We start from the raw sequence: 16789 nt of genomic DNA on the forward strand, positions 1-16789 counted from the left end.
ATTAAGGCTGAGAATTTAATTACATGTAAGTGAGGGCATTTAAAATTAAGAATTTACCACAACTTTAACTCTCCCTCTTGCATGTATGCATTTTATGATCACATTAAAAGAATAAAATGTGCATCCAAGGTTTTAGAAAGAAGTGCAATTTAAATATAAACCAGGAGCACAGAGTTGAGTTGCCATAGATATCATCCAAAGGGCAATATTACAAATCTGCTTAAGAACTTTTGGTAAAGAGGTGCATTTATAGTTAGAATAAAATACATTTCCTTTGTATTCATTGCCATATAATGCAACATAATGCAATGTGGAGTGATCAAGTAGTGAAAGTCGCTTTGAAATATGTTATGTACAAGGAGGCAGACTTAAGGTGATGGGAACTTCCTGTGTTCAGTGCAATTCAAATCTCAACCTTAATATTGTATTGACATAATTTTTTGCATATATTTACTTTTGGGGGTTTGCTGCAATTTGCAAAAAAATAAAAACACATTTAAAGAAGTGTGCCAAAATATTTTTAAAAACAGTGTCTTCTAGAGCAGAATGTTACTGCCATGGAATTATATCTTCTACACATCTTAAAGTTTTGTTCATTTTTGTTCACCAGTTCTCACCATTCATAAACAACAGTTATCTTTTTGTTCACCTTAATCTTTAAACTGATTATTATTCAGGCAAGAATAAATGACTCATAACTACTTGTGTAAATAGAGCATAGTACAGGAAAGTTAATTTCCAAATCAAATACGATCTATCTTTATGAAGAATCCACTGAGCTGTCAAGAGTTTGTAATATTTCTATGCCACACAGTACACATTTTCTGGTCAGCCATGAACCCTCCAGTTTCCCAATTAATGTTCTTCCAACAATTATTAATAGTTTTCTTGCACTGTTAGAATGCACTGGCAGAAGTGTGGGGTCCAGAAAGGTTGGAGTACAGTAACTTGGGGTGTACTGGCACTGCTGGGGCTGCAGGGGTTTGGGGTGCTTTGGCAGAGCTGGAGATGCACAGGGGGGTTGAGGTGCACTGGCAGAGCTGGGGTATGCCAAACCTCTTGCTTTCCCTCACTGAAGCCCCAAACCCCTCTACTCCTATTTTCCCCATTCCCCCCACCTTCTACTATCCCTCCCTTTCCAGGAAACATTCACATGTCTATTTTTTTCCCCAACAATTACTTGGATTACATTCCCCCCAAAATAAAATTGCCACCATTCAGTTCAAAATTCTTTTTTGTCATAGGTTAGAATAGATGCATTAACTGAAGGATGAATTCACAGCCAGCCAGAGAACTGTTCATTCATCCAGTCATTAATACCTCTTAGTTTAACAGTACCAGCAGAAGGAAACCATGTGGGGTTTTTTTGGGGGGAAGGAGTTGTAACTCAGGAATTCGGTAGTCAAATGATCCCAAATTTGGATTACTAATGCTGCCCGGCACCCACATGAGGCTCACCAAATTACAAAGCAATCTGATAAACCATTCATATTTTAAAGCACTTACAAGAGTTGAACTTCTAAGCATTAAAAATGGCAGGAATGGAAACCCTCAGGCCGTTTTTATGTTTGTCACATGAGCAGTGTTAAAATGTACATTTTCCTAAATATTGTTCTCAACTTGAGTCCCACCAAAGATGTAGTGGGTGCCATGCACTATCTTGCATAAAACTCAACATACCTGGACTATTTGATCCATATCACATTAATCAGTTGATCTCTAGGTCTGGGGGAAAAAACCCCAAACATCTACAATTTTTTTAAAATGTTAATTTTGTCAGGGTTTATATCTCTGGAAACTCTGGCTCAAATGATTCCAGATGATTAACCCTACCCTGTACCCTCTTGAGGCACACCAAATTTTCAAGAAAATCTGACTAAGCATGTCAATTTTAGAGGAGTTAGAAAGGTACACCTTTAAATAAATGTCATGATGCAAACTTAACTATAGTGGCACTCCCACAGCACTATAATAATTGTTACCACAGCATTATAAACAAAATCTAATACAGATGTAAAGGTAATATATTCCATAGCCTGGTCATCATTTATTTAAACATCTTGTACAAAGGTGTTGAATTACATCCTTCATATAGTATGAATGAAAATACACTCATATTTTATAAGAAGTTTTATTTTTATGTAAAATTCACTCAACCACTTGTGGCTTGTCTTTCACAGAACTATAAAGCTGCCTCTCCTAACTACTGTAGTACTGAAAAGAACAGAATAAATGTTAGGACCATGATGCCTTATTTAAAGGCAGCATTTTCATTACCATGCCACTGAATATATCAGCTACCAGGCATCCCACTGTTATGGGTTCGATTTAAATTATAACACGAGATGTCAAATAACATAGGTTTAATCAATTTATGAGTAAAAGACAAAACAAACAGCATAATACAGAAAGGAAGGCCAATATGCTGTCAACCAATCCGGGACACCACTATGCAGCTGGTCAGCTGCCTCAAAGTTAGGCACCTAACCCCTCCGGAATGTTTTCAAGAAACAGAGGATTTCACAATTTATTTGCATTACTTTAAATCTAATACATCTTTCTTATCTTTCTTCTTTGACATGTTTTCAAAGTCAAAGTGATGCCTATAATGGTCTGTACCTGGTAGATGGGGCATATTTTGTAAAACACACATTTCACACTCTTTACACAAACCCTGCACATAATCAGGACAGAGATTTGCAACAATTTCTTATCTTTGTTTTGAACATTTATGATAAATGAAGGGGAGCGAGGTAGCTCCCTTTTATGGACATCCAGCCAGCCAGTTAGCTATAAAAACCCTCTTAGTAGCTGTTCTCTACTTGCTTTACCTATAAAGGGTTAAAAAGTCTTGCTGCTATGCATAGGTAAAAGGAATTGAGTGGGCACCTGGCCAAAAGAGCCAGTGGGAAGACTAGAACTTTTTAAAATTGAAACAAGACTCCCCTTTTGTCTGTCTGTGTTGTTCTCCCGGAGAGATGGGGACAAAGCAGTGATGCCGTAAGAAACTTTGGGCCAGGTATGAAAAATTATCTGTATCATACCTAGAAAAACTACTCATTTGAAACCCCAGATATGTAAGTAGATCAGGAAATGTCTAGGAAGACGCGATTAGGTTATCTCTTTTATTTCTTTATTAACATTCCTGGTTAATAGCTCTGTTTTGAGAGAGCTCAGTTTTACAAATTTTCAGTATAATTCCATTCCTTATACATGGAGCTATTCCTGCAGCATAAGCAATGTATGTAATGAAAACTTTCCAAGCAGTGTTTTTCCACTTTGCCTTTGGCCTCACTGCAAAGCACTCTGGTTTAATTTGGTCAATACAGCCATTTAAATAAACAGTAGCTACTTATGTTTCTAAATTAGCTGTTACCAATCAAGAAAGAGATCTTAGCAGATTATCATGGATAATTCTCTGAAAACATCACTCAATGTGCATTGCAGTGAAAAAAGCTAACAATGTTAGGAACCATTAGGAAAGGAATAGAAAATGATAGTAAATATCATAATGCTACTATATAAATCTATGGTATGCCCACACCTTGAATACTGAATGCAGTTCTGGTCGCCCCATCTCAAAAAAGATATATTAGAATAGGAAAAGGTACAGAGAATGGCAAGAAAAATGGATTAGGGGTATGGAACAGCTTCCCTCTGAGGAGAAATTAAAAAGACAGGGACTTTTCAGCTTGGAAAAGAGACAACTGGGGGGGGGGGAGAGAATATGATAGAGGTCTATAAAATCATGAATGGTGTGGAAAAAGTGAATAAGAAAGTGTTATTTCCTCCTTCACATAGCACAAGAACAAGTGGTCACCCAATAAAATTAATAGTCAGCAGGTTTAAAACAAACAAAAGGATGTACTTCTTCACATACTGCACAGTCAGTAAACCTGTGGAACTCATTGACAGGGGATGTTGTGAAGGCCAAAATTATGACTGTATTTAAAAAAAATTAGGTAAGTTCATGGAGGATAGGTCTATGAATGGCTATTAGGCAAGAAAATCAGGCATACAACCCCATGCTGTGAGTGTCGCTAGCCTCGGAATGCCAGATGCTGCGAGTGTACAAAAGGGCACAAATCACTCAGTAATTGCCCTGTTCATTCGCTCTGAAGCACCTTGACATTGGCCACTGTTGGAAGACAGGATACTGGGCTAGATGGACCATTGGTCTGACCTAGTATGGCTGTTCTTATGTTTCAATATGACTAATTATTTTGCAGTACCGATTGTAAAGCAGACCTGGGAAGGTGAGGCTGCCCTTGTTGAATATTATAGTGATTATGCAGAGACCTCCATTCCTACTATAGATTTAGGAGTACCTAATACTGAAAGAGGTAAGCTTCTAATATTATCTTTGCAGAAAGTTTCATTATATGAGTATGATAAGTTTTCAAGGTGAAATGTCTATTCAGTGTATAGTAAGTTATGCTGAAGTGTTACATTTTTGTAGCACAGTCCTCTGGAAGTAAAAATAAACTAAACATTCTTCCTACTAACCACACAAAACAAGAGATGGATGGAGTATACAGTTCCTTTGGACAGAATCATTTTCTTATGATTTGGTGCCTCGCTGCTATAGACGTGGGCACAGTAAAAATGCCTGAGTGGACAGTTTTCTGCCTGTTGAAATGTTTCCTTCTGCCATCACTATTCTATCAATTTTGTTGATATCAAGGTTGTTACAGTAGCAGTGTCAGAGTGATACATTCATAACAGAAGACCTTATATGATGCCAACTGGTTACTGTAGCATGAAACACTTACAAGATGGTTTCAAAGTAATATGTGCCTACATGTAGTATGCCTGTGTTTTTAAATGTTGAAACTAAATGGAAAAATCAAACTCTGAGCATGTAACATAGTAGTTTAAAGTAATAATTTAGGGTGCCCTTGAATAGAAAAAAGCCTTCGATACTATGGCTTCAGTGGTTTGTTCATTCTCATTTTCTTGCCTTCTTTCACACACTTCACTTGGTGTGTTTCTCTTCAATGGATAGCATAGAACTGGAAACATTTGCTGTAAATCCATTTTTATTATGTTAATGGATTTAAAAATCAAGTAACGATAAATAGAGGTTCTTAATGCCAGGAGGAAAAAAAAGCAAAGTTTTTACCAATAATATTCAGCTGTGTGTCAAAAAATGTTTTTGTTGAAAAAATCCCAACTATAATACCTCAGTCTTATTTGTTTGTTTATTTATTTATTACAAGACGCATTAATAGTGTTAATTGCTTCTGAAATATCTCTCTTGAACACAAGTGATTTTTAGTGAGTGTTAGTGATTTACAGTTTGATCTTCCTGGAAGACATTTTTAGCTTTAACTAAGCTTGTATGACACTTTATTTCTCTTGCCATTTTGATTTTAATCAAGGACATCTCACTTACCAGCTATAAAACATTGCTTTTTATTAAATTCTAAAGCTTTTGCTTTGGTGAAGCTATCAGGAGCCATGATTTAATCCGAGTTAATGCCTATACATTTGATTATTCCATTGATTGGTTGTGCCTACTCAAGTCTTAAGAAAACAAATCTAATTATATACTGACCTGGTGCATTGTAAAGTTTCATTTATGGGTATGAATAAAATTTGTACAGCACATTTCACCCATAAACCTCAAAGCATTTTACAAAGGAAGTAATTACAACATTATCCCCATTTTATGGATGGGGAAACAGAAATGAGTTGGCTTGGCCCTGGTTACCCAGCATACCAGTGGTAGACTAGGAAATAGAACCCAGGTCTCTGGAATCATAGGCCTGGTCTACACTAGGACTTTAATTCGAATTTATCAGCGTTAATTCGAACTAACCGCTCAACCGTCCACACCAGGAAGCCATTTAATTCGAACTAGAGGGCTCTTTAGTTCACTTGGTACTCCACCCGGCAGGTGGAGTAGGCTTGGTGTGGATGCTAATCGAACTTAGTAGCTCGGGAGCTATCCCACACTGCACCACTCTGTTGACGCTCTGGACAGCAGTCCGAGCTTGGATTCTCTGCCCAGCCACACAGGAAATGACTTTGAATTCATTTTCCTGTCTGGGCGGTTTGAATCTGACGTTCTGGTTGCACATCGGCACCTGCAACGATGCAGAGCTCTCCAGCAGAGGAGTCCGGGCAATCCCAGAATAGAAAGAGGTCCCCAGCATGGACTGACAGGGAAGTCATGGATCTGATCGCTGTGTGGGGCGAGGAGTCTGTGCTTCGGAGCTGCGCTCCAGCAAGGAAGGTCTCAAAGCCATGAAAGAGAAAGGATACAGCCGGGATGCGATGCAGTGCCGCGTGAAAGTCAAGGACCTAAGACAAGGGTATCAAAAAGTCAGAGCGACAGCCCCAGACATGCTGCTTCTACGAGGCACTGCATGCCATTCTAGGTGGGTCTGCCACAACTGCCCCACCAGTGACGGTGGACTCCGAGGACGGAATAGTGTGGACAGTTCCTCCTCGATGTTCGCCGATGGGGAAGATGAGGAAGGGTCTTTTGAGGACGGCGCAGGCGACAGCGAACACACTCCTGCTTTCCCTGACAGCCAGGATCTCTTCATCACCCTCACAGAGATCCCCTACCAACCCTCCCCTGCCGTTAACCCGGACTCGGAATCAGGGGAAGGATCAGGCGGTAAGTGCTACACACGTATAAACATTTATTTTTTATAACATTGTTATAGAAAAAATAGAAACAGTATTTACAAAATTCTAAATATTAAACTATATGAAGAGAAGGTCCACACAAATGGGGATAGAAAAATAGTCCTCTAGCGACATTTCCACGAAGGTGTCATTCAGTTAAAGCCTCCGCATGAGGTCTGGCCGGAAGAGGTGCCTTGTTGGGCGCTCCGTGGAAGCAGACTCTTCCACGCCAGGACATCCGAATATAGAGTGGAACCATTGCCTCGACTAGCATTGCTGCATATGGTCCTGGTCTGTGCAGTGCGTCCCGTAACATCCTGTCTTTCTGGGCACGAGTGACCCGCCTCAGGGTGATCTCGTTCTGCAAATACTGCATCTAAGTAGGGCAATTAGTGTAGTGTTACTATTGTTAATGGTTTACAATTAGGTTGCATAACAATGACCCTCGCCTAACAGCCACGTGCGAGAGGCCACAGAGAACAAGCATCCATTGATCGTTCCCATGCACTGGCGGGAGGGGCTGCAAAAGGCTCATCCTTTCTGCTTTGCACATTGCCTTTAGCAGGAGAGCACAGCTAACCACTAACTGATAAGCAGTATGTACTGTAAGGCTTACCAGGACTTTGTGCAAGAGGGATGCAGCTGTCTTCTCCAGTGCAATGGCGCCGCCAATGAGAGCGTATTCCGAAATCTCTGACTAGTTCTGAGATCTCTTGAGACTTGGTGCCCTCTTTGGTCTTGTTAACTGAAACTGACTAGACTGTGTTCACTGTTGGCAAACATGTATGTGTTCAAGGAAATCACCTACTTTGCATCACACAGCCGGCTCTTTCCCGACTGCCCGGCATCCGCAGAGGCTGGCTCAGATTAAAAGAAAAAGACTAGGGACGACATGTTCCAGGAACTGATGGCCTGCTCCAGAGCGGAGGCGGCAGAGCAGAGACAGTGGACGGAGACCCTGTGTCAGCAGCATCGCACACACATGGAACGGGAGGATAGGTGGCGGCAGGAAGACCAGCAGGCGACTCAAACGCTGCTTGGTCTAATGAGGGAGCAAACGGACACGCTCCGGCGCCTTGTAGATGTTCTGCAAGACCGCAGGCAGGAGGAGAGAGCCCCCCTGCAGTGCATCTGCAACCGCCCTCCAACGCCAAGAAGTCCTGTCCCCCCCTCACCCAAAGTTACAAGAAGGAGGGGCGGTAGGGGCCGTGAGAACTGTCCCTGCACCGCAGCAGACCGCTAATGTTCGAGACACCTCTCGCACTGTAAATTTGTACAAGTTCTTTCCTTACAGCATCAACCAGTCCCAACTCCAGGTTTAACCCCCCCACTGTATACTACATTATTAAAAGCGGTTTGGTGTTACTCACTGTTTCTGTCACGTTTCTCGTGTCAGAAGACTTTCTGTGGGTGTGTGTGTGGGGGGGGGGGATTGTAATTGCAGTGCATAGCCCACAGTACCATGGTACAGACTTGGGTGCAGGGTCAACTGCAGGGCACACACAGACTGCAGTCACTAGGCATCAGTGTCAGTCTGTGTGGTATATGCGGCCCGGGTCTTTCGTTGATGTGTATGCTTGTCCAGGGTCCTGGTGCCTGCCATCCACGAATGTAAAGGCAGGCTTCCCTTCACATGCACTTCGACCGTAGCCACGATCCTCCCCGGTGCCCTGAGCCCCAAAAAGAGCCCTTATCCAGGGGCAGATACTCACCCTTCCCCCACACCCCTCACCCCTTCCAACGCCCAAACCCACAGCCGTCATGTAAACCCCTATCCAAAGACGGCACCCCACCCACCTTCCAGCAAACCAACCCCTTCCTGCAACCCTCCCCCTACATGCACAACCACCGTAAACCGTCCCCCACCCCACAGACCTATGTAGGAGCAGGAGGCTGTCCATCCTGTTTTGGACAAGCGGTCTGTACATCAGTGCACACCTTACCCAGCACAGAATCCTTCCATGTTTCAACCAAGAAACAGAAATGCAAAGTCAACGAAAGATTTATTATTAATTACTGTAACATTTCATTAGTTTTAAAACGTGCTTTGGAAGTGGGGGAAACTTGGAGAACCGGGTTTGTGAGCTCAGATCTAACTCGACACATACAGACACAGGCCCATGATCAGGCTCTCTTAAAATCAAGTGGACAGTCACAGGTTACCCTGCTCTGCGTCAAAGCCTCCTGATGCACATCGCTTCCGCTGGGATATTCTCTCGCACGGGTGTCTGGCTGATCGTAAACAGCAGCCAGGCGATTTGCCTCAACCTCTTGCTCTCACATAGATTGTGGAGCACACAGCAAGCAGCAATAACTGCGGGGATGTCTTTTCGCTGATGTCCGAGCGAGTCAGTAAGCTCCGCCATCTCCCCTTGAGACGTCCGAAAGCACACTCCACCACCATTCTGCACTTGCTCAGCCGGTAGTTGAAGAGTTCCTTCTCACTGTCCAAGGCGCCAGTATAGGGCTTCATGAGCCAGGGCATTAGCGGGTAGGCCGGGTCCCCGAGGATCACTGTAGGCATTTGCACATCCCCAACCGTTATTTTGTGGTCCGGGAAGAAAGTACCTGCCTGGAGGCGTCTAAACAGACCAGAGTTCCTGAACACACGCGCGTCATGAACCTTGCCCGCCCACCCGACGTTGATGTTGGTAAAACGTCCCCTATGGTCCACCACAGCTTGCAGCACCATTGAAAAGTAGCCCTTTCGGTTAATGTACTCGCTGGCCTGGTGGGCCGGTGCCAGGATAGGGATGTGAGTCCCATCTATAGCCCCACCGCAGTTTGGGAATCCCATCGCGGCGAAGCCATCTATGATGACCTGGACATTTCCGAGAGTCACTACCTTTGAGAGCAGTTGCTCAACGATTGCGTGGGCTACTTGAATGACAGCAATCCCCACGGTAGATTTGCCCACGCCAAAGTGGTTCGCTACTGACCGGTAGGTGTCTGGCGTTGCTAGTTTCCAGAGAGCAATGGCCACTCGCTTATGCACACTCAGGGCTGCTCGCATGCATGTGTCCTGGCGCTTCAGGGCAGGGGACAGCAAGTCACACAGTTCAAGGAAAGTGCCCTTACGCATCCTGAAGTTTCGCAGCCACTGTGATTCGTCCCAGACCTGCAGCACTATGCGGTCCCACCAGTCCGTGCTTGTTTCCCGGGCCCAGAATCGCCGTTCCACACCATGAACGTGACCCATTGCCACCATGATCTCCACTGCCCGGCGTACCCTGTTTTCTGAGAGGTCTGTGCCACTCTCCTCACTGCGCTGCCGGAGCCTCCTCGCCCGGTTTCTCAGCAGCTGACTGTTGCAGAGGTGGACGATAAGGTGCGAGGAGTTGACAACGGCCATAAGTGCAGCGATGATCGCAGCGGGCTCCATGCTCGCAGTGATGTGGCGTCCGCGCTGTAACCGACCAGACAAGGGCGCGAACAGATTTCGGCGCTTTCAGGAGGGAGGGCGTGATTGACGGTTCAATGACGACAGTAACCGAAAACCACCCTCGACACATTTTTTCACCCAGCAGGCATTGCGAGCTCTACCCAGCATTCCAATGGGCAGCGGGGACTGCGGGAACTGTGGGATAGCTTCCCACAGTGCACCGCTTCCAAAGTCGACGCTGGCCCCGTGAATGTGGACTCAGAAGTTCGAATTTGTGTATTTAGTATGGATACACAAATTCGACTTCATAAGGTCGAATCCACAAATTCGACTTAAGTAGATTCGAAATAGTCCTGTAGTGTAGACAAGGCCATAGTCTAGTTCCCTGCTCAGTTGGCCACATTGTGTCATAGAAAGCAGCCTCTTGTGGATCACCTCCAAATCAAACACACACTCTACAATACAAATTGAAATTTGGATCCTCGGCTCCTTTGCCAGTTTGCCATTATCTGCAAAAACATGTTTCAACAGTTTGGTCAACACTGTACTATCCAGTAAAATGTATCATTCAGTTTAATTTACAAATAATTGTTCTCTCTCTCAAAAACAATGTATGTTCTTTCTCTTATTCCTCTCTCTTTCAGGTCATTGCGGGAAGACTTTTGCCATTTTGGAAAGATTTTTGAATCACAGCTCTTCCAAAACACCATGGTTAGTCATTGTGGATGATGACACCTTAATAAGGTATGAATTACAGTATTTCAGAAATGCTCTTAATTTGTATTAATAAGAGTTTTAGAAATATTTATTTTGATTTATACTCCAATAAATAGGAGTACTATCTTTTGCTCCATATATTCCTGGACTCCTTTTAAAAATACAGTTTACTCTTATAAAATCTCCTATAACAAATAATTTATACACATAATAATCTGTCACTACTTTGAATATGTGACAGTCATATGTTGCAGTCTGTTGATACAAGAGCATATAAGGCATTAACTGGTTGTGACTAACTTTAAGTTAACACATTTTCTAATACAGTGCATTTTCCTGATGTGGAGCAGATCCCAGAGGATGAGGGCTCCAGACCCTACTTAGTCCTAACAGCCAACCATACCTATGTCTAGGGCTTGGCTTTGTTAGAAAATTGTCATGTTTGAACATAATCTAATTTTCTAAAAAAGAAATACCCTAGAAATGTTTACTGTCTCTTTCAAAGTAGATTAGTAAATTATATTTTATTATTGCTTTCAAAGAAATAGCAAGTTGGTAATTTGAACAGTCATGGAGAAGCAGAAAAATACACATTTACTACTTTACATTCAACACATTTTGAAGGGGAGTTGGTGTTGCAGAACTCACATGAAGTAATAGTGATCCCACAGTGACGAATGAGGAATAAATTAGAGCTGTTGGGAATTTCCTGTTTCGTTGGAAAATACAAACTGTCAAATAAAAAACAACTTTTTATTGAATCACAGGCAGGCTTCTATCAGAACCCTGTCTGGTTCCTGGGGCTGCTGGGGAGCCTGGGACTGCCCCAGAACCAGGACTCCAGGGTTTTTAGCTCTGGCACAGCCCTGCCCTGCGACCTGCTCCAAAAACCCCAGTGCTTCCAGGATCTGCAGCTGTGGGGCAGTCCCAACATGTCTCAGGGCCTCCAGGCCACCATGAAGCTGGGAGCCTAGAAGTCCTGGGACCCAGGCTCTAACAGGGCTCAGCTCCCAACTTGATAGAAGGAGCCTCAGGCTCTAGGGGCTTCCAGGTTCAGTGCCATGGAGTCAGGAGCCTGGAAGTCCTGGTATGGACTGCCCCGAGAGTTTAGGGAGCCAGCTGGCCCAGCAGTCTGGAAGCTCTGCAGCCCCAGCCCAAGAAAGTCTGCATGGTGGGTCTGCCCAGGAGCTACAGATCCTAGAAGGCCCAGCAACTACTTATTGAAAAAATGATACAATTGTTGTCAATTTCACCTCTCCTGGTCAGTGGTGGGTAGTAGTGAAACTGACCAGCATGCAGCATTTTCCAAGGTCAGAGGAAGCATTTTTTTGTTCAGAAACACCATGTTTTTCAAATAAAATTTTTCAGACTCCCCAGTTCATGGGTAATTCTGAAATTAGACTGAAACCAGATTTCAAAATATCAAAAATTCCCATGAACCAAAAATTCCAAGTTTTGGACAGTTCATGCCTAATTAAATGAAGTTTAGCAAGTAGCAGGATCAGTGTGCTGTTACTAAGGCTATGTTTATGTTAGGGAGGTCCCCAATGTCATAGAATCCCTGACTTCCAGAGGCCTCCCTGACATTCCCTGCTTCAGCCTCAGGGGCCGAGAGACTGGAGCTGGCAGCCAGCGGGGCCCCGGGAGAGTTCCAGCGACAGGCAACAGCCTCCTCATGAGGCCCCCTGCAAGGTTGCAGTGACAGGCAACAGCCTCTAGAGCGGTCCCTGCTCAGGGTTCCAGCAACGGGCGACGGCCTTGCATGGGGGGCACCTTGGGCAAGCGGCTGGGGATGTCCCATTTTCTCTTTGGGAAATATACTCACTCTGCAGCTTCCAGCTGCCACGGGCACAGGAGGAACCCCACAGCTCCCAGTCACCACATCGGCGGGGGAAGCCATAGAGCCACAGCAGCAAAAGTCACAGAGAGGTCACGGCTTCTGTGAATTTTTGTTTATTGCCCATGACCCAGCCGTGACTTTTACTAAAAATAACCATGGCCACAATCTTAGCCTTAGCTATTACCTTTCAAAAAAGGAATCCGGGACAAGTTTGAACCAATTAAGAAGCATGACTCAAAAGTTCCTATTAAAACTCGATTTGATACATGGCCGGTGCACGGATATTTTGTGCCCTAGGCGAAACTTCCACCTTGCGGCTCCCCCGCACATTGGTTTATTGAGGGGCAAATCCCAATGAGCCTTTATAGACCCCAGGGGCCAGCCGTGCCCAGGTGCTGCTCCCCAGACCAGGTTCCCCTCTCCCCACCCCCTGAATTCCCCTGGAGGGTGCTCAGCCCTCCCCCCGCGAACCCTCCCCACCTCACCCCAGAGGCCCCCATCCCGAGTCCACTCACTGGCTTTGCCGGGCTTGGGCCGCTGCAGCAGCTCAGCAGGGAGGAGCCACCTTCCGGAGGCATCAGAGACCCAGAGCGTCCCGCTTGTAGCGGTGGTGAGCCCCAGCCATGGAGGAGCCAGCGTGGCACAGGGGGGCAGTAGCTGTGCAAAGGTGGCAGCGCCGCTAGTGGGGAGCAGCCGCGCCTCCGCCCCTCCTGCCCAGGCTGGGGCCTGCTCCCCCCCCCCCCCCCAGCTCACCGCCCCCACATGCCGACGCTCTGGCTCTCCGGTGCCTCCGGAAGGTGGCTTCTCCCTGCCAAGCCAGGGCACCGCTTTTTGGCACCCCCAACCACTTGGTGCGCTAGGTCAGTGGTCTCCAAAGTGGGGTGCGCAAGACAATCCATTGGGGGGCACGGCGGGAGGAGCACCGCTGGAGCAAAAGGGCGGCGCGGCAGGAGGAGTGTCGCCGGATTGGAAAAAAAAAAAGGGGGACAGCCGGAGGAGGGAGGGAGCGAGCGAGCAGGGAAGCTGCTCCCCCGTCCCCCTGGGTCAGGCAGGGCCACCCGGAACACAGGGGCTTTAGGGGCTGCAGGGCCCTGGGCTAAGGGGGCCCTGGTGCCCTGGCCTGCAGCTCTAAAGCCCCTTTCGGAATGCGGCCGTGAGTCCTCTGGCCCCTGGAGGAGCAGGGGCAGCCGTGCAGCCAGTGGCGGGAAAGAAGTGGCACTTTCCCCTTCAGAGCCGGCTGGAGAGAAGCAGGACTTTGAAGGGGAAAGTGGAGCTTTGAAGGGGGAAAGCGCCGCTTCTCTCTGGCCACTGGCTGCGCAGCTGCCCCTGCTCCTCCTGAGTCCTCCGGCCCGTGCTCGCGCGGCCGCATTCTGAAAGGGGCCCTGCAGCCCCTAAAGCCCCTGCGTTCCGGGTGGCCCTGCCTACCAGGGAGGGGGGCAGCTCTCAGAATCGGGGCTCCCAGAATCGCGGCCATGGGGGCGGTGCCGCGCTGCACAGAGCCCCCTGCACCAAACAGGAGCTGCCCCAGGTAAGTGCGCCCTCTCACACGCTAACTCCCTCCCAGACCCCGCACCCCCAAACTGTGTGCCCTCTCGCACCCTAAACCTAATCCAGACCTTCAAATCGCTGTATCACAAAGTGTTAAACCAAGATTTTCAGAAGTAATGAAGCATATTCAATCACATTGCTCTCACTAAAAAATATTATTATTAATATTTTTTGTGAGAGCAAAAAGGTTTTTTGTACCGTTAATAAATAAAATAAAATAATTTTTTTTTAAAAAATATTGTTTAGTTCATCTTTACCTCATCCTTTTTTAATTTATATTTTTTGTGTATGTTTTATAATGTACATAATATATTAGTACAGTAGTACGTGTATGTAATTTATACATAAATAAATATACATATATTGGGGGTGCATGCTCAAAAAATTTTTACTGATGGGGTGCGCGATCAAAAAAGTTTGGAGACCACTGCCCTAGGTGACCGCCTGGTTCGCCTAGTGGTTGCACCGGCCCTGCATGTGATAGAAAAGTGAATCAGCATGTTGAAAGATGGTGAATCAGTAACAGTTGGCACTTGTTGAGGTAGAAAATGAACTTAAATTGCTTCTGTGACACTGAGCTATAAGAGAACAGGACAAGGTAATTAGATATCAGCAACATGGGCTCCTGAACATGAGGAAAAAGAGGTCAAGACAATAACAACATTCTTAAGGTTAAATCATGAGACAAAAGAGGAATTTGTGAAGGGGTCACTATAGGAAATAAGCGTTTGTTACAGCTGAATTTGCCAGTTACCATACAAGGAAAATGAGACATTCTGCAGACTCTGTATAGGAAAGAGAAATAGATGGATTATAAAAATAACAAGATTGCTATAACCTAGTGATGAGAATTGAAAATCAGAAAAAATAAGTTTGTCACAGCCCCAGTAAGAATCAATTGAGTGTTAGGAGTTGATTTATTTTTTGGTACCCTGATAAACTGCAGATTACATGTCAATAATAATTTTATCCTTCCCATTGGAAACAGTGGACTAGACTGAAAAATCATAACAAAAGATGGCTAGTTTTTAATGGTACTGATTTATGTGACTCTTAGATTGCATAATACAGATGAATTTTTAGCCCATTTACACTGCAAGGAACTAGTCTGATAGAACCTACCATCATCTGTACTATAGTAATTTCTCAGCATATTTTCCACACCGGATCACAAAAACTGATGCTTATTACTTTGGAGATTACTGTAAAAAATTACATAATTCCTCATTCTTTTTGATTGAACAAAAGAACAGAAGGGTATTAAAAAGCGAAGAGAAATTAATTATAGCTAATTGATAGCTATTGAAATCTTAATTCTATATGGTATGATTACTCTGTGATCAATGAAGCTATTATCCAAAGACTGAGTTAATGTTTTGGGGAGACTATAATGACTGTGAAACAAGAATTTTAACAAGTGTTCCAGTTTGCCATCTGTGTTGATGATAAATCATTTGACAAGAGAAAGACTCCAACTCTGGTTTAGAGAATGAATAATTCAGTTACAAAATCCAGATGTAATTATTCTGCTTGAATAGCAATTTTGAAATTATTTATTAAGCTATTAAAGGTATCTCTCTTCTCTAAGTACTTTGTGGAATTCATCAAAACCAGTTTTGAGAGAGAAAGGAGTAGTTCAAAAGTATAAAGATATAAAGTATGGAAATAGAGGTTATAAAAAGGAATGAAATAGAAATAGAAGTTTAAAAAGAAAAATAGAAGTAAACGGGTTTAGGACCAGATTATTCAGTGTTTAATAGTACCTTACACCATACATATGGAGCAAAGTGCTACTTATTGTGCATAAAGGAATCAAATCTGCCATTTGAAAGGTCAGGGGAACAGATTTTAAAACAATAGGCTGGAAGGAGGTTACTAGTGGAGTTCCTCAGGGATCGGTTTTGGGACCAATCTTATTTAATCTTTTTATTACTGACCTTGGCACAAAAAGTGGGAATGCGCTAATAAAGTTTGTGGATGTCACAAAGCTGGGAGGTATTGCTAATACAGAAAAGGACCAGGATATCATACAGGAAGATCTGGATGACCTTGTAAACCAGAGTAATAGTAATAGGATGAAATTTAATAGTGAAAAGTGCAAGGTCATGCATTTAGGGATTAATAACAAGAATTTTGGTTATAAATTAGGGACACATCAGTTGGAAGTAACAGAGGAGGAGAAGGACCTTGGTTGAGTATTGGTTGATCACAGGATGACTATGAGCCGCCAATGGGATATGGCCGTTAAAAAAGCTAATGTGGTCTTGGGATGCATCAGGCAAGATATTTCCAGTAAAGATAAGGAGGTGTTAGTACCGTTATACAAGGCACTGGTGAGACCTCATCTGGAATATTGTGTGCAGTTCTGGTCTCCCATGTTTAAGAAGGATGAATTCAAACTGGAACAGGTACAGAGAAGGGCTACTAGGATGATCCAAGGAATGGAAAACCTCTCGTATGAAAAGAGACTCAAAGAGCTTAGCTTGTTTAGCCTAACCAAAAGAAGGCTGAGGGGACATATGATTGCTCTTTATAAATATATTAGAGGGATAAATATCAGGGAGGGAGAGGAATTATTTAAGCTCAGTACCAATGTGGACACAAGAACAAATGGATATAAACTGGACATTAGGAAGTTTAGACTTGAAATTAGACTAAGGTTT

The 16789-nt window shown here is 44.2% G+C and overlaps 1 protein-coding gene across 5 annotated transcripts in view; it reads left to right on the forward strand.

Annotated features, from left to right (window-relative positions):
- Window positions 1–16789, forward strand: part of B3GLCT (beta 3-glucosyltransferase) — a 160581-nt gene that overhangs the window by 125623 nt on the left and 18169 nt on the right. For all 5 annotated transcript variants that reach the window (XM_039533776.1, XM_039533757.1, XM_039533750.1 and 2 more), the window contains 2 exons: window positions 4230–4343; window positions 10666–10765. In XM_039533776.1, the coding sequence (XP_039389710.1) occupies window positions 4230–4343; window positions 10666–10765 (214 nt within the window). The remainder of the gene's footprint in view (window positions 1–4229; window positions 4344–10665; window positions 10766–16789) is intronic.

The sequence above is a fragment of the Mauremys reevesii genome, linkage group 1 (assembly GCF_016161935.1).
Source record: "Mauremys reevesii isolate NIE-2019 linkage group 1, ASM1616193v1, whole genome shotgun sequence".
Classification (NCBI taxonomy): Eukaryota; Metazoa; Chordata; order Testudines; family Geoemydidae; genus Mauremys; species Mauremys reevesii.